Consider the following 19,473-nt stretch of genomic DNA (forward strand, 5'->3'; position numbering starts at 1 on the left):
TTGATTGAGAAAATTTTATTGGTAGTCCTTACAATAAATTAAATAACATTAATATGCCTCCCCAGACACCCCTTACAAAAGTGCCCCAGAAGTTTTACGCCCATTTCTCTTTATATGCGGTCACTTCAATGCACTAGTCCAGCACATGGTCAGGCTTTCATTCTACATTTCTTTAAACAGTTATTCCATATAGAACATGCTGTTACATATTGCACCATACTCAGTTATTTAAAGAACATTCATTAAATATGGAAGAAGACCTAGGAACAAACTTTGAGACTTTCAGACATGGAGACAGTGAGTCATAACCCCTCTCATTACTGCATAAAAACTTAAAATTCCCATAATTCATTTTTTGGGAAGTTTTTCCACAAATGCAGACACACATACACACTCTTACACTGAGTAGAGGTGCAACTGCAAAGGGCAGCATGAGAAAGAGGTAGAGGGTGTTGAGTCAGGGACTCACTCTGAAAACCAATACTTTTAAGAAACAAGTGATGACATAAAAATAACCGTGACCCAAGAAGACGAGTTCACTCTCGCACCAATTTTTAGATAAAAAAAATTAAGGCTTGTGGGTACTACATATTTTCAGTGTCCCTCTGACTCTCCAATGCCAAGAATAGCAGATTATCTAAAAAGGTAAAATACTTTAAAACTATGCGAGGGACCTGTCAGATAATTTAGGCCAAAGACAAGGATTCTTTCCTGCTGGATATGCATCACTTTATGCTTAAATTATCTGGCTAAACCCAAGAATAAATTTCCCCACCACTGACCAATATATACTTTGTTAATAAATAAACTAAACTGGTTTAAACCACCACTTCCTTACAGTCAGAAAATCCATCCTAATATTAGGATGAATTAAATTAATAAAATTCATAAAAATGCTAAAACATATAGGTTTTCCCTTCAGGCCACAGGAAGACAAATGAAGTCCATCAGCTTAAGTGATATTTCAAATACCACAGTACTGTTTTTTGCATCTTGGGTCTTTCCCCAGAGACTAGGACAAGGGTTTTTTCAGTTTGTGCATGCTTGCCCTCTACTGGAGTTTCAAGGTATTGTGTTTTTAATGTCACATGGATGACCCTGAAGTTCTTTATTTGAATAAAGGCAAGAGTCCAGCACAGTTTGCGTTTGTGCTTCCAATCCGCTGATTGCTGATGTTTGGACATATTTGGTCATGCAGTAGTGAAGAGGAAATGATTTATTCATTCTGGTCCATCTCAGTGAGCACACAGAAACAGGTGAATTGAGTGATTCGAGTGATAGAACCTGAGGAAGAAACATACACTGATCAGATCAAACCTATAAATAGAAGTTAAAAAAATTAAGTACACAAAAAGGCAAATGAACATAAGCTAAATATAGGCATTATTAACAATAATTTTCAAAAATCCTATTCATTTCTCCTCAGAAATCCAACTAAGACCCAGAATTTCGAACATGGCCATGCTATAGATTGAGAATAGTGCTAATAGATCGAAAAATAGAAAATGATTGTGCACCTGGAGGACTGCATTGGGCACTAGGGTTTCATCCAGGATAGTGCGCCAATCCATATCCAGGCAAACACACTCCCACACCAGGGCAGTTATTAGGGAAGCCAATTCACCTAACCTCCATGTTTTTCGACAGTGGGAGGAAACCCATGCAGACATGGGAGAACACTGAAACACCACCCAGATAGGACTTGAACCCAGGATCCCAGTGCTGAGAGGCAAACATACTAACCACCAAGCCACTGTGCTGCCCATGTACACAGTGTTAATTTGGTCAAAAACTAAAAACGTTTTTGTGTACATTTTTTTGCAGCAACACAGCTGCAATGTTCTATTTACTCCACTTGGTAAACTAGCCAAACAAAGCAGAAGTACTCACGCAGTAGTTTGGTGATGATAGGAGGGCGTTTGTCCTCAGGCAGGTGGATGCCCAGGATGTAGACAGGAACTCCTGAGAGTGCAATGGCAATGCCGATGAGGGAGTTGAGTGTGTCACTGTAAAGAGGAACAGCCACCAGGAACACCGTACACAAGCAGAAGATGATGGGATACACCAGAGACAGCTGTGTACAGACAGGAAGGTTTGAAAAAGTTAAGGAAGTTTATTTATGCAGACAGGCTGCTCAAATCTAGTTTGATCTGCACATATTGTCTGCAGTGGAAACAGCTAAAAGCCCACATATAGGAATGAGCTGGTCCATCTTGAAATATAAACATGAGGCCTTTTAGTAAATGTGGCTCAGAAAAAAAGAGCTATACTCTCATCTCATTTAAATTTTTCTAGGTTCATAAACCTCCTTATTTCAGTGTTCCAACTTCCAATTTAAGAGTGTTCCCTTAAATTTAAGAGCCCATGAATAACACATGTTAATATCTCTTTTAAATATTTCCCGCTACTGGAGACATTCTTTAATGAATATTTTTAATTCAGGTATTAAAGGCAATGTTTACGACTGTCATCAAAAACATTTTTTAAATGAATTTAAATTTAAGATTTTTCCACATTGTGCTACATCTCCTCTCTGTTTACACATGGTATATTACTTTATTGCTGCCCCATAGGTGGCTTATTGGCTTTGTTGTTTCAGATCATTTAAGTAGGAACAGTGTTTCTGGGGGTGTGACTCGCGAAACAGCATGCGCATTGGCAGCGCCTTGGCTCGGCCTTGGTTAGTTCACAACCTCAGCAGGACGGCTCAGAACTCTGCAATATTTACACACATATTATATCTCACAGAGAGAGGACGACTGCTGAATTTGTCTTATTTCACATGAGTGTGTGCATTTGACTCTTGTAAAAGAAACTGGTGGGGAGACATTTTGTGGCGTTAGTGTGTTTATAAATCTCCATATAGCTGCACACAGCCTCCTTAAACTTCACATGCTTTAATCTGTTCCATTGAATAAATAAGTAATTGTAATTCTTAAAATCAACAAAATGTCATTGGTCTTCTTTGTTCTTCCGTAGTAGAACATCTAGTATTTATTTTTACAAAAAAAGGAACACGGAAAACACTGATGCCGGTGTCATATATTATGAACAAATCATTGTGCTCAAAACAAAATCACATAATAAAAGACACTTGTAAACAAAGACATTGATATGAAGCACCAAAGCTTCTCCAGACCTTCCAATGACAAGGGCATGTATTTTGGGCATTTCCTGTTTTTGAAATGCCAGAAAAACCTCTGTGACAATGGCTATATGGGTAATGGCAGTCCGGCAAATCTAAGTTTGCCTAGTTTCTCTTTGCTCTTTTTAACAACTTTTCTAGAAAATAAAATTGTGACAACAGCAGACAGTGTTTTATTTTTCATTGAATAATTTGCTTGAGTGTGAGTTTACAACTGGCAGGCGGTTCTTGCACATGTTATGACATTCTCACCTTCAGTGGTCTGGGTCTGTCTGGTTCCTTCCAGCGCAGATAAATCTGACCAGCTATGGACAGGCCGACGAAAAACCAGTAGCTGAAGCTGTAGTAGTTAATGAGCTGGAATACGTCTTCAACAGCTAGGTAGATCAGAGCCATGGCACACTGTGAATAAAGAAGTTCAGTATAAATAAGGGAACATGCGGTGAAACGCTGTCAACACTAGATAGCGCCGCACTTCAAAATTCCACATTCAATATATTCAGACTCAAGACCAGTGTTTGTGTTTATGGCCTACATTTAAATAAAGCATAAAAGAACTAAGGAAAGTGCACTTGCATTAAAGAGGAGAGCAGGCACTGGTGTGAATCTGTACACATGAATCATTGATAAAGCATCTGGGAGGTGACCTTCCCGAGAACCCACAAAGAACAGTCTGCAAAAAAAAATGACACAGTAAGCACAAAACAACATTTCTCATACAGCATCAGACCAGTCAAACAAGTAGTCATCAGTTCAAAACAGAATCAAAAACTGACACCAGGGAGTGCCATGTGCTATAAATGTTACTATTAACAATTAGTTGTTGTTTTTTTCTTGTTGATTAATAGTGAAAAATATAATTAAATCAAGATATAAATTCATATTAGTTGAATGAATTTAGTTAAAAATAAATTTAACACCAAATTATTATTATTTTCTAAATAATCTTGTGTCTGGAATTTTGTTTTTATTTCAGATCATTTCAATTCAAATTGTATTTTAAAAACATTTTATTTGCAAAACACAGTAAAAACAAAAAAAAACTATGATTTGTTAATCCTCATCTTTTATTTAAATTAACTGATTTATTCTGAATTTGACCATTGACCAAGTATAGGCAACTGAGGCATGTTACCTGTTGTAATAAATCACCTTTTGTTTTAATTACACTTTTTAATCATTTGGGAACCGAGGATACAATTTCCGGCCATTTGACTACAGCAATGGTTATAAATTCTTATAATATGCTCAAGCTTGGTTATTCTGAATCTATGTTCATCTACACGTCTTAATATTTGAGTCCTTAATGAGGTATTCAACATTGCTAGTGAAACTAGAAAAAAATTGTCACTGATTGTCAAATTTATAACAAAAACAGAGAGAATACCAGGAAGCAGCACATTCCGATTTAAAACTTAAAATAAAATAAAATAAATAAACCATTCGGAAGCACAGAGGTTTGGGCCAAGATTAAATTAATCAAATGGAACAAAAATAAAAAAATAAAAATAAAACGGGCTATTAGAAACAGCACTGTGTCCTAGAATTTAACTGTTACACCATTTGTGGAATGGACTAAACTATTACAAGGCTTAAGTATTTTATGTGTTTGTTTATTGCCCGCATTTTTCTTTCTGTTTTGGTTTTCAGTTGATTTGAATTTCGGTTTTACTTCTGTTCAGATTTTTCATATCGTTCTGTTACATTGTTCTGCAAATTAGCTTGGACCTTACACAAACTGGTAGATCTCACTGGATTATTCAAATATTCAAAATATGAATAGTTAAATACCAAATCACTGAAGCCCACCTTGAAGCAGCAATGATGGAGGCGTTCAGTCCACCATAGCAGGACAGAGCCACAGCTATGGGTATGGTCCAGCTCATTACTCCCAAAGTGTGGTCAGCAAAAGTCTGTGGGAAAATATGGACACACTTATACACTCCTCAACATAGCAACATAACTCATGGTCGCTTATTTCATCACTGTGAACTCTTTTGAACCTTTCAACTGGTCAAGGGCAAATAGTTTTAGATATGTTCTCACCACAGCCACAGCATCACTGGCCAGGATGGAGCTCATGTCCAGCACGGCATAGTAGGCCACATTGGTAAGGATATAAATGATGGTGACAATGGGCATGGACACTGCTATGGCCAGAGGAAGATTCCTGCAAAATGAAGCAGACTGATGAAAGGACTGCAGTTTTAGGAAGCTCACATGAATGAAGAAGTGCTAAGTTCAGTTGCTAGGTTATCACAGACAGCAACTGACATGCTTCTTTAGTAAAATCAAAGAAAACCTTTGGGTTTACTTATAACCAGAGGCATTTAAAGCAGTCAAAAACACACCTTCTAGCCAATGCATTGTTTCCTCAGTAAAACAACAACTGCAGCAAAAATAAAAATCTTCACAAACATTTCTCAAAAACGTTTAGCAAGAAAGTAGTTAAAAACAATGTAAATACAGTGCCAGTTCTTATAACAGCCACTATCTATTAGTATAGAGATTTTGTTCAGGTGTGTTCACCTCACTGTGAATCATTTTGGTCTAAAATAACATGCTTAAATCTCCCAAAGCTATGGAGAAAATGTAGCAAGACAGAAATATCATTTGATTTTTTTCAGGTAAAGAAACAAGAAATGAATCAGAATCAGTCCATGGTAATAGAGAGGCCATCAGATGCAGAAGATGGACATTAGGCTGAAAAACAGTTAAAACACTCCTTTAACATATGACTTAATATTTCTACACACCTTTCAGGGTCTTTAATTTCCTCAGTGACAAAATTGAGTGTGTCCCAGCCTGAGTAGGAGAACAGGGCAGAGTACAGGGCTAAAGCGATGCCTCCCGGGTCACGAGACGAGCCTTCGAAGAAGCCGTCAAAGTTTTGGGTATAACCTTCAAGATAAAGCAAACTCTTAGAAATAATCCAGAAGATAATGCAGTTAAAATAATTATGTAGTGTATTACTTGGTCTTACACACCAGCACAGCAGGGTACTATCTTTTTATATTCACTTAAATGCATATATTTAAGGAAGCATTACATAATAGTCAGTCCTGTCCAAGCATTTTGATACAGTATAATAGCACTGGGTGTTATGATGGCTCCCCTGTAAAACTCCCTAATGTGTGATATTGTTTATTTAATGGTTAATAAAATATTTAAGTTAAAAGTCCTTTTGCTGTTATACTCTATATGGAATGTCTCTTTGCCTTTGGAACTAGCTGTTTCATAATTACTATTAATTAACAATATCTTATGAGAGGGAGCATCAGCAGCCACCTTGGGCTTCTCATGGGTTTTGTTATACAGATAATTGTACATTACGTACATTAAGAAGGTGGCCTGCGGTAACATAGACCTACACAAATTAGCAACTAGAGTGCAGGAAAATGTGTGTTGTCAACAGTCCAGACCCAGTTCAGCTGTGGAAATATTTGTGCAGGTGGAGCCAAAATTATAATAAAAATTATTTTAAAATTATATTAAAAAAAATATTAACCTATTATATTATATAATCTTCTTTTTATACAGGGTGAGTCTAAAATCACAGGATACCCTTTTATTTCAAAGAAATGGGTGAGTGTGCCTATCTATTTGGCTGGAACATAGCCGTCATTTGAAAGCCGCCATACTGGATCAAGGGAAAATTTTTCCAATGGTAAGGTGGTCATGTAGCATACAAGAGAAGACCAGAATTGTCTCAGAAATCGATTGCTGCAATCAGACTGATTTAACCCAGGAAAACTTTGGTTGTTCCTGAAAATATCCCTCTCCTACGATGTTTTATTATTCTATTTATATTTGTAGCTGAATAAAAAGAACCCATTTACATTTTGGGAATTAATATTTAGTGGGTGTTTACTGATTACTTTTTAGCATTTATTCATTAATTCATCTACTGTAACCACTTTAAACCCTAATTAAGGTCACTTTTGGTCTGGAGCTCACATGGAAGGCATCAATTGCTGACCCTGTGGAAACATTCCTACAGCCAATCCACCTACCAGCATGTCTTTCCTTCTTATTCTGAGGTTTATCTTTTATTATTTTAGCACAAAAAATGATTTTAAAAAGTAGAACAATAGAACAGAATGTGGCAATGTTTCATCACGCTGTAGTAATATGTGGAAAAAACAACGAGCAATCATACCTTGACAGATTTTGACTAATCCTGTAATAATGATGACAATGAGAGCCAGGACTTTTGCATAGGTGAAGACATCCTGGACCCTGGTACCCCACTTCACATATGCTGCATTAATGAAGGTCAATAGACCTGCAATAAAGGGAAAATGGAAATAATGAGTATATCACACGGGCAGATGTGATATTATCACATCATTATCCTGCAATAAACTGGAAAGTGAAAGCCTTCTGAATAAATCCATTATTTCTCATATTGAGGTTAAAAGGAGCTTACAATTTTTGCTAGACTTGTTTTTATGTAAATTTACAGTGTTCCAATTAGGCCTGCCATAGCGATAGCTCTAACTCTAACAACACTTTGACACGAGACAGCACCCACACACCACACCCTACCTCTAGAACAAGCATCAAAATTTGAGGGATCCTGGAGCCATGTGCATGTCAAAGAGTTCATCAGCTTAATGTCCATGACTGACTGTGGAGGCCGGGCTTTTACTTTGAACAGTTGTTTGTTTACCTCAGACAATACTTTATTAACACAGCTCTAAACACACACAATATAGAACATTTTAGATATTTGTAAAATCATAATCATTCTCTTGCTTTATATACTGCTCTTTATTTATATACCACTCTGTGTCTGTTTTTTTTTTTTTGGTCCAGTGTCTGTTTTATTGGTCCAGTGTCCATTTTGGTGGTTTTATTTCCTATATTCTGAGGAAATTTTTCCTTGTTACTGTCACCTTTATAAATACAATTGAATTGAATTAAACAGAAATAATAAAGTAAAATGATCTCACTTTACTGGCAGATCTTTTATATTATTATTCTTTTAGGAGATATTTTCCTGTCCACAGAAAACCTTGTATCTGCATTTGAGTCCATTTTTAGTTTACTACATAATTTGAAAATAGCAGCTGTCTTTCAAATTGTGTGAAAATGGCGACTGGACCAATAGCAATGCTACAACATTATTTGGAATAAAATATTGTTAAATTGACATCCATTGAAAGTGAAGAAGATTTTTTCCAGCTCTTATAAATGTACTATTTTGGAGATGCAGGTTTTTATTTGGACAGAGACAATATGCCAAAAACAATGAATTATCTGGCTATTATTTAAACATTTAAATACTGTCTAGAAATATGTTGAATAATCAAAAACTTTTTTTTTTTTAAATCACAAATTATTTGTTCCATTATACTAAACGTTTTCAACTTCAAGTTTTGATTTAGAGAATGAATTTTAAAACAGTGGCAAACGTTTTTGATTTGCAGTATTATTTCTTAAAAACCCTAAATTATTCATATTATTTATTTAAAAACTTTTAAAAATAGCAAAAACCAAATTATCTGTCAGTGGAATAATTCACATTCAGTACAAGTCTATGTATTGTCAGGGTGGTGTGATGAGGAGATTCACGGGAAGCGGACACACTCGCTACAACACGGAAAGGTTTTAATAGAGTGATAACAAAACGAAACAAACTTGAAGAGAAACACGAAATAACATGACTGATAAATATAGGAAAGAGAAGGAAACAACACTAGAGGACTCGGGCAGGAAACAGGCAAGAGAGACGGGTATGAGCGAGGAAGAAAACACAACAAACGACAACGACGAAAACAAAGCAAAATGACCGATACCAGGAAGTGAGGGAAGAGGGCTTAAATAACAGAACTTAACTAGACACACCTGACACAGATAACGAGGGAAAAGAAGGCGGAACATAGGCAGGACAAAGGCGGAGAATGAACATAAACAAAGCCATGTGCAGAGACAGGAAAACAGCGAAGAGAAAGCCCAAAAGAAAGGAGAAAGCAAACCAGAAAGTGTCAAGATGTGACAGACGCCCCCCCCAAGACGCGCAACTCCCGGAGCGCGAAAAACGAGACTCTCCAGGAGCTGGCGCAGGAGGGGGCCAGAAGAAACAAGACAAACTAGAAAAGACTCAGAATGGAAAAGGGAACAAGGAACTAGACTTTAAACGGACATCGGACAGGACTAGAGAGAAGAGACGGAGAATAGGCAGGAGAAAACACACGTGACTGGACCTTGGGCTGAACACTGAACGGGGACTGAGACAAAACAGGAGCAGATACACGTGACTGGACAGAGGACTGAAGAGGACTAACAGGGACTTTGACATGAGACTGGACAAAGGGTTTAACTGGGAACTGTACATGAGGCAAGGGAACAGGGACCATGACATTAACAAGGACTGAGACGAACACGGTGACAGGGACCGGAACAGAAACAAAAACAGACAAAGGCACAGGGACAAGGACAGAGACAGGAACCAGAACAGGAACAGAAACAAGAACAAAAACAACTGGGTGGTACCCAGGACTGGCATGTGTCTGTGGGACTGTCCAAGGTGCCAGCCTGGGTACAGTTCTGGGGATTGGCCTCGAAGTCCTTGGGGCCGGAGCCACAGTCACAGGTTCAGAAGTGGCCGGAGCCACAGTCTCAGGGGCAGAAACGGCCGGAGCCACAGTCTCAGGGGCAGAAACGGCCGGAGCCACAGTCTCAGGGGCAGAAACGGCCGGAGCCACAGTCTCAGGGGCAGAAACGGCCGGAGCCACAGTCTCAGGGGAAGAAACGGCCGGAGCCACAGTCTCAGGGGCAGAAACGGCCGTAGCCACAGTCTCAGGGGCAGAAACGGCCGTAGCCACAGTCTCAGGGGCAGAAACGGCCGTAGCCACAGTCTCAGGGGCAGAAACGGCCGTAGCCACAGTCTCAGGGGCAGAAACGGCCGTAGCCACAGTCTCAGGGGCAGAAACGGCCGTAGCCACAGTCTCAGGGGCAGAAACGGCCGTAGCCACAGTCTCAGGGGCAGAAACGGCCGTAGCCACAGTCTCAGGAGCCGAAACGGCCGAAGCCAAAGTCACAGATATAGGAGCGGCTGGGGGAGCCGTACTCACGGAGACTGGAGACCCTGCAACGACGTCCACGGAGGCAGACGGAACTGCGACGACGTCCACGGAGGCAGGCGGAACTGCGACGACGTCCACGGAGGCAGGCGGAACTGCGACGACGTCATCCACGGAGGCAGGCGGAACTGCGACGACGTCATCCACGGAGGCAGGCGGAACTGCGACGACGTCATCCACGGAGGCAGGCGGAACTGCGACGACGTCATCCACGGAGGCAGGCGGAACTGCGACGACGTCATCCACGGAGGCAGGCGGAACTGCGACGACGTCATCCACGGAGGCAGGCGGAACTGCGACGACGTCATCCACGGAGGCAGGCGGAACTGCGACGACGTCCATGGAGAGAGGCGCGGCCGGAGGCACCGCGCTCATGGAGACAGGCGCGGCCGTAGGCACCGCGCTCAGGGAGACAGGTGCGGCCGAAGGTGCGGCGGGCACGGAGAGAGGCGCTACCGGAAGTGCCGCTCTTACAGGAACCGGAGTTGACACGCCCAGCAATGCAGGTGCTCGTGCTGCTCGCCGAGCACGCGTTTTGGATTTAACGGGTTTGGGCGCACTCTCGAGGGACTTTAAACTTAGGTCCTCCGGAGATGCGCCCCTGTTAGCCTCATTTCCCATGTCCTGTGATCTGAGGCTAACAGCCCTTGTATATAACGCCCCCCCAAAAATCTCCCCGGACCTGAGGGGGTAATTATCTGGAGCTGGGTTTAGAGCCTGTTCTCTCCTCCGGCTCCATCGATTCCCGCTGGAGGAATCACTCGATTCATGAATCGAGTCTTCTGTTTGTGGGAAATGAACCGCACCGGAGATGAGCTGCAGCCGTTGACTCCACTCTGAAGCCGCTCTCAACGCCTCCTCCACGGGATCTTTGCGGAAAGGAGTCCGGCGAATTACACCTCTCCTAAAGGGGTAGTCCGTGTTAGCTGTGTCCATTTTTTGATCGGTCATTCTGTCAGGGTGGTGTGATGAGGAGATTCACGGGAAGCGGACACACTCGCTACAACACGGAAAGGTTTTAATAGAGTGATAACAAAACGAAACAAACTTGAAGAGAAACACGAAATAACATGACTGATAAATATAGGAAAGAGAAGGAAACAACACTAGAGGACTCGGGCAGGAAACAGGCAAGAGAGACGGGTATGAGCGAGGAAGAAAACACAACAAACGACAACGACGAAAACAAAGCAAAATGACCGATACCAGGAAGTGAGGGAAGAGGGCTTAAATAACAGAACTTAACTAGACACACCTGACACAGATAACGAGGGAAAAGAAGGCGGAACATAGGCGGGACAAAGGCGGAGAATGAACATAAACAAAGCCATGTGCAGAGACAGGAAAACAGCGAAGAGAAAGCCCAACAGAAAGGAGAAAACAAACCAGAAAGTGTCAAGATGTGACATGTATAATCTGACTCATCTTCTTGCAACAATATCATAATGAAAAATATTAGATATATTATATATTGACAATATTGATTTCAAAAGACAATATTTTGCTGTGAACGTCTGGGTGACAGAATGCACAGACGTAAACGGAAAGTACAGATCTAGCTTAGACTGTAGTTAAAAGCATTTTAATTTACACTGCAAAAACACAGTAGCTCCGGACCTCATTTGTCTCTCAACAAAAGCAGGAGGACTGGTATGTGGTGTTTTTGAAATGTGGGACAGAGGCATACAAAGGTCTCCAGGTAGAAGAGAAAAGAACAAGCACAGCACAACAGAACGAGAAGAACAAGTCTCGTGAAGGCAAGGGGAAAAAAACACAAACATCTGACAAATTAATTGCTACATATGATCAATAGGATTAAACTCCTGGGAAGGCCTGAAGAAAAAGTCCCTCAGGGCTCTGTTTACTACATTTTTTCTCAGTGAGTATGTAAGAGTGTTAGGAAGGATAAAGGTGTAATGAGAAAAGAGAGAGAGACAAGAAAATCAATGTTCAGAACAGAGTCGGTATCTGAGCATGGCAGTACAGCAAGAAGAAATACAAGAAAGAAAAAGCTAAGTAATTTTTTTTCTTTGCAAACAGTTTTAGGGAAAATGGTTTCAGTCTAATATCTGGGTAATCCATTCCGTTAAGGTTCATTAGCCCCTCTCCATGTTGGGGACTCACTCAGAAGTCTGATTATTCACCTCATACAAGATGAACTTTACAAACAAAAAACATACAATCAGAATACCTGAGTTTGATCCCTGTCTCTAAAAGCACCGTACTCACATATGCAAGCAGCGGCGAGGAGTCTGGATGCTGAGTATGGTGGCTCACATGTGGGAAAGAGTGGCTGCACCAGGTAGTTGGCAAAGGTGATGGCTATCACAGCTTGGCTGGTGGGCTCGATGATGAGCAGCGACGTCCACAGCCGAATAAAGGCCACAAATCCCCCAAAGGATTCCAGGATGTAGGCATAACTGGCCCCTGATTTAGTGATGGTGGTGCCCAGCTCGGCATAACAGAGCGCTCCAATCACTGAGAAGATGCCCCCGACGGCCCAGATGACCAGAGACAGGCCGTAGGAGGAGCTGTAAAGCAGCACACCTTTGGGCGAGACAAAGATCCCTGAGCCGATCATGTTGCCCACAATGAGGCTGATGCCGTTGATCAAAGAGATCTCCTTCTTCAGCTGCATGCTCTCTTTGGGTTGAGAATCTTCTGTTGCCCCTGCTGATTGGCCATTCATTTTGCTAGTCTCTGTGTGATCCTCCATTCTGTCTCTAGGCCTCAAAGGAGAGAAAAAAAGAGCAGATTATCAGCGGTTCCCACCTGCTACAAACAAACCAAAACTTGAAAGGGTTACTTTACATTGCCCAGAAGGCCCAAAACCGAGGGCAGACATTTGTTTTTTCTCAATCTCAAATGAGTCCAACCAACAGACCTATCTTTTTTTTGTAGTTTAAAATCTTAATTGCCCTTTCATCTCCTGCACCATGTTTCCTTTGGAGGAGGGTGGGAGACCACTCCCCCTTGATTTGAGGAGAGTGCTGTAAAAGTGAATTACACTCTGCTACTGTAGGGGGAGCCCATGAGCAATAATAAATAAATAAATAAATAAATAAAAAACAAATTTAACATTCACAACTGTAATCAAAAAAACTTTTTATGAAATTCAGAAGTTTCCTCATCATTTGCTAGCTCTCCAGTTGGTGCTCAAACCCAGTCTAATGTGTTTACAAAGCTTCAGTGTCTGTAAATGAGTAAAAAATACAAACAAAATAAACAGTCTCTGTCCAGTATGCTAGTCTCTCTCTCTCTCTCTCTCTCTCTCTCTCTCTCTCTCTCTCTCTCTCATGAAACCTTTTTGAACATTCAGCAACTGTCAGCATAGTGTCTGTGGGTTTGTCAGATTGGTTAGAGACCTCGCTAACTACAGCAAGATATAAACTAAACTGTACGGTATTGCAGCCATTCAGGAATTCAATAGGAATCCAAAGCACCTGAAATATTCAAATAGTACAAGTAGACTTGTAGATGCAAATCTAAAAAGAAATGAGCATTTTGACATGCCAAAAGCAAGTGTCAAAATAATGAGAAATAAATAGGATTGAATTTAATTAGAATAACTGCAACATGAGTTATTGTAACATAACTTTGGTCACAAGTAGACTCCAATATATTGAACAGGTGTGAAGTCAGCCCTGAATGGAAAAGTAAACATACTATGCATGTGTTAAATGTTTTCTAATTGATGATGCAACCAATGCAAATGGGACTTTGCTCACAATGATACTGTTATGTATTTGACCAATAGAATCCACTTTTGGAATCTTACAAACTGAACATAACCTATTTCCTATTCCTAAAGAGAACTAAACTTAAATGAAGTAATCAGTCATTTTCTTCAATGATATTCCATATTAAGAAATAGTAATTGCACTGACAGCTACAGACCTGGATATATCAGAGATTTATTTTAATAAGCCTACGATAAACAAGATGGACCCCACGGCAGGAGCCCTGCTCTATTGTTAAATATTCATAATTGTAGTTATGTAATAACATAATTTTGGGAGTAGGACCATGCCCAAACTCCTCCTCTCAGCCCTATATTTACCCCACAAATTCACGTCATTTACGCATCGGACAAACTTGCTCCCACCTCCACCCTGTCTCCACCTTTTCTTGTATTCATTTATCCAATGGGGGGTCTGGCTTCATACACATCCATAAGCCACACTGAACTCCTCCCCAAAGACCTCTGAGTTCACCTCCCCATTTCAGCCTCTACGGGCGTGGTCTGTACTAGCAAAATTGGTTATTATTGGATGAGCATTTAATCTGATTCTGAGTTGCACGTTAATTACTCAGTAACCACGTCCATAGAGTTTGCAGCTGTTTGGTGTTCAAAATGATTTACTGCTCCTTGAAATCAAATGGATGAGAAACGCTCTTGAGCAATTACTGACATTCAAAGTGTTTGTTAAGTACAGAAAAAAAAGAAAATCACACTGGTCTTTCATAAATGATTAAGCACAAGTCCCCGATCTGCAGTTACTAGCCACTTACAGTGGTGAGCTGATTCCTCAGATTAGATGACTTTGTTCCACACTTCACAGTATTGGTCACTTGTCTGGTCATTAATACCAATTTCAAAAGCCAGGAAAAATAGGCTTGACAACAGCATACACAAACACAAATGGGAAAGACATCTAGTTTGACCATCTAGTTTGATTTAAAATAAATATGATGATAATTTCAATTCTGACAGACCTTTTATTTAGAATCAATATTAAGTGATGTCAAGTAAGTTTCATTTTTAATTTATTTTTTAATAACATTTTAACAAAAACATGAGTGAATATAAAAAATTGTATTTTATGCCCTGAATGAACAAGTTGATGTTGCATAGATTGTAATGATTAAATTAGATTTAGAACAGAATTACTGAGACATCCAGACCACTAGATTTCAATATAAAATCTGCTTTATACTGTTATGGATAATCATTTTAGAAAGTTACTGATTTCTTTTTAAAATGAATGTGTCTTTGATACTTTGATTGTAGTAGAACATATAATACTACTTTATGCTTGTTCTCACGCACAAATGTACAGGCCGCACACACACAAACACAAATTTATAATGGTAGATAAGGAGTTATGTTACTCCCCTAATTAGTTGATGTGGAAGTTTATTTAATAGTAAATTTCAAGGTTTTAAATTGTATTTTTCATCTGGTTTTTGCTGGTTTTCTTTTCAGAAATTCCAGTGCATATGTACTTTTAAAAGTACATGTAATAATATCATTCTCATCCTAGTGTCAGATTAAAAAGGAAATCACCAATCTCTGCACTGGAGAGAACCACTTCCCAGAGTTTTGTTTCCCATCACTGAGCATGCTTCCCAGAATGTCATACCCCAAACATCTGCGTCCAGTGCTGTAGAAATGCTTGGTGCCAGAAGAGTGTGTGCAGCCGTTTCCCTGGAAACCACCATCGTCACCGTGGTTTTGACCTTGTGCTCCACTCCAGTGCGTGAGCCTGCCTGGCTGTTGATTCATGCCCTTGAGGCACAGGCTTGTTTTCTTGTTATTTTAGGAGTGCCTGGCTGTCCCGTCTCTGCCTTTGTTTGTCATGTATTTTTCTGGCTTTTTTTCCCCAGGATAAAAACATGGAACACTTTTATCATTAAAGTTGTTTTGCATATAATGCCATTAATATTACACATTGCAGTAGCAGTAATAACATGTCTATAATTCTGCTACATAAGTTATATCCTTTGCATTAGGCCAAGGAAGAATGGACCAATAGAAATGCTCAATGGAAAATCTGTTTATGTTTACTGACATTACAAGTAAATAAAGTTTGTCTTCTCTTGTAAAGTTGCCATGGTGAGATAAATTATTTTTATGATCCTTAAAAAAAAAACTCCAGTCAAAATCAAGTTTTGTACCTTCTTAAAGGAACTCTAATTTCACTTTAAAACAATTGTGATATTTCACAGACTTATAATAGAGAGAACAGGGGCTCTGTTGTTGCTACTCAAATAATCTGCCTTCAAGTATCAACCTAAAAGTGTAGCTCCTCCCATTTTCAACATACATCATCAGAAGTGTGTTTTCATAATGTTAAATAAAACTCTTTAGCAGCTTTTATATATTTTCTTTGGGAAAAAAAACTTAATGAATTAATTAATGTTAAATTTAAAAGATGTATTAAAAGAAATAATTGTACAAGACACTGGCATATGTTTAGTTCTCTGTTTTTTTAATTAATTGCTGTTGTTCTGTATGCTTTCAACAGCAGAATCCATCCATTATCTGTAACCGCTTATCCAATTCAGGGTCACGGTGGGTCCAGAGCCTACCTGGAATCATTGGGCGCAAGGCAGGGCTACAACCTGGAGGGCGCCCCAGTCCTTCACAGGACTCAGGACTCAGGACGTCCACCTACCAACGTTTTGGACTGCGGGAGGAAACCCACACAGACACAGGGAGAACACACCTCCTCCCAGACAGTCACCCGGAGTGGGAATCGAACCCACAACCTCCAGGTCCATGGAGCTGTGTGACTATGACACTACCTGCTGAGCCACCGTGCCGCCCACATCATGTTTAACAATTATCTGCCAACCTGAAGGGAATTAAACTTAATATCTGGCAACTCTGTAAACTCCTGGTAGACTCAATCCTGTGCTAAAAACTCCTTTTGTTGCTGCTGTAAAAATACTTTTTAATATTTTTAGATGTAAAACACCTCATGGATCTAGCTCCTAGCCCATTCACTGCACCACAAAATTGTTCCTATTGTGCTGTGCATTAGTAATACTGCAAAATACACAATTCACTACACAAAGACAAAATGTATGGAAATCCAGTACTTGTTGTCCACTAGTTAGTGAACACTTTTACGTCTTTTACGTAAATTAAAATGTGGCAAGCTTTTTTAATGAAGAAGTTGTATATATTTAGTTCTCAGTTTTAATTTAAAGGAAGTTGTTTGGTCCCGACTTCAACCACGAAAACACAACGAGCATGGTCTTCTTTCAAAACAATCTGTCAACCCGATGAGGATTCCACTCAGATCTGGCAACCTCCTTTGTTGAGGAGACAGCGGAGGAGCGTGTTTTTGAGTCGAGGAGCTCTGTACGCGGAACCGGAGCCAAAACTCGTACATAACAGAGTGTTAGGAAAAAACAGTAGTGTCACGCCAAACTATGAGCAACTTTTGACCACTAATGTGGTTAAAGCTTCAAAGTTAAGAAGTGCAAATGTGGACGAGGAAGGAAAACTTCTTTATGTGAAAAAAAAACAGAAAACATATAAAGCAGTGGGATGGACACAGTTAACAAAAGCAACTGGTGTAGGTATTGTTTCTCCAGTGGTAGCTAAAATCAGTTTTCTAAGTTCTAGCCAACGTACTCCCTGCACTACGTTTATGGGCTACTCTGCTTTTAGACTCTTAAATTCCACTGCAGGGCACTTATCACTAGCTAATTCCCCCTTCATCAGGAATGTACTCTCTTGCTATATTCTTATTCTGAGAGGATTAAACAGCGACTCTAATGACTATCCTTTTTTCTAAGGCACTACACCACATCAACATCCTGTTTATCAAAACAGAGAAACGTATTTATCGTAGAAATACAGTATGTCTTTAACCTAAACAGCAAAATAATTAAATAAATAAATAAAAACAAAAACACACACACACATTTAACCAACTGAAAACATCGATGCTTACAAAGGATGCAGCAAATGGAATAAAGCCAGGTTTTTGTTTTTGTTTAGAGACCTCCTGCGCTCCGTTTATTTTCGCCAGTCTGCATCTCTGACCATGTTCTTACCTCTCGGTGTTCTTCGTTTAGCTGGAGCGCAGTATCTTTATGTCCGGTGAGGGAGCATCATCGACGCGACTGAACCTGAAAACCCCGATACAGCGGCCAGATACTGTAGGACACACGACCAGCCAGTCACGTGACCCCGGTAATATTATGGTCACGTGTGTCTCTTTAACGGCTCAGCCCACCAATAACAATCTAGACAAACTGACAACGTCAGAATTTCGATTAAAAGATGCATATCTACAGTCTCAAATGGCTCCTTACTCCCTGAAAGTGGACTGCACCCACGGAGATTCTGTGTTCAAGTAAAGCACTAAATGTTTGGACTTATGGCCAAATATAAACAGATTTCCATTCGACATACGGTATAGCCAACTATTTTAGTGTACAGACCTTTATTCATAACCTTCACACTCGCCTAATAGTAGGGAGCCATTTTGGTTCAACACTTTATAACATCTGTAAAAATCCAAAAGCCAGATCCTGTCACGTTCTAAGAAGTCTTTGGTATTATCAGTGCCATAACAAGACCTTGCCATTTTTTTTTTATTTTGAGATGCGTAGCACCTTTTGGAACTGCCTTGTATATGCATACTCACTCATTGATACAAGTTTAAGAATTTCACCACAAGGGGCGATATTTCTCACATACTGAGGGACTGTTCAACAAAGGATTACTATTGTTCTTTGCAGCAACAACAACAACAATTTATTTATTTATAGTATGCTTTTATATTTGTACTGCTGTAGATCTTTGATATTTTCATGTATACAGTGTACAAACTTTCAGGCATTTTACCCCATAGACAACACAATAAGGCAAGTGAAATTTCAGCAGATATTGTGCATTAAGTAGAAAAATATTATATATTATTTACACTTTGAACAAAAAGTAAAACCATGAAAAATAGACTAATAGAAATGGCCAGAATAAAATTATTACATTAACTTACCTTTAAGCTACCCCTCTGGTCATCAATTGAAGCCCTAAAACGTGTCTCTCTTATCAAATTATATATAGTGTTTTACATATTTTTACATTGAAAAGAATATATTTATCTAAGAATATGCAATTAGTCACTGCCACCAGCAATTTGAAAGCCCCATTGATGAAGCTCTTTGGTTTGATGAGGTAAGAAATCATTGAAAACCCAGCTCTTCCGAGAGTATCTTTTGCACTGAATGTCTTTCTTTAATGCACTTATTACTTCCTGGCATACTGCACTTAATGTAAGGTATTTTGTATAATTTGTGCTGTAGTTCGAATGTTAGATCCTCTTTTGTAAGTCGCTTTGGATAAAAGCGTCTGCCAAATGCATAAATGTAAATGTAAATGTAAGAAAACATGAATGTTTTTTGGAACACTGCAGTTTCAAAATGGAAATACTTAGCCACTGCTTTAACTCCTCATTATGTGCATAATAGTCTAGCATATTATGGGGAAAAACAAAA

The 19,473-nt window shown here is 39.6% G+C and overlaps 1 protein-coding gene across 2 annotated transcripts; it reads right to left on the bottom strand.

Moving 5' to 3' along the window:
- Position 1: 1 nt before the first annotated feature.
- Positions 2-18,155, bottom strand: slc7a6 (solute carrier family 7 member 6). 2 transcript variants are annotated; one of them, XM_066647364.1, is made up of 10 exons: positions 18,025-18,155; positions 12,463-12,962; positions 7,305-7,430; positions 5,902-6,046; positions 5,192-5,315; positions 4,955-5,058; positions 3,722-3,818; positions 3,398-3,547; positions 1,891-2,074; positions 2-1,284 (listed from the first exon to the last, which is right to left on the bottom strand). In XM_066647364.1, exons 2-10 carry the CDS (start codon positions 12,947-12,949, stop codon positions 1,217-1,219), a joined length of 1,485 nt encoding a protein of 494 aa, XP_066503461.1. In that variant the 5' UTR covers positions 12,950-12,962; positions 18,025-18,155; the 3' UTR covers positions 2-1,216. The 2 variants fall into 2 exon arrangements, with proteins under 2 accessions (XP_066503461.1, XP_066503462.1); XM_066647365.1 differs by having other exon boundaries at positions 1,192-1,317.
- Between the last annotated feature and the right edge of the window lie 1,318 nt (positions 18,156-19,473).

The sequence above is a fragment of the Hoplias malabaricus genome, chromosome 16, assembly GCF_029633855.1.
Source record: "Hoplias malabaricus isolate fHopMal1 chromosome 16, fHopMal1.hap1, whole genome shotgun sequence".
NCBI classification, from domain to species: domain Eukaryota; kingdom Metazoa; phylum Chordata; class Actinopteri; order Characiformes; family Erythrinidae; genus Hoplias; species Hoplias malabaricus.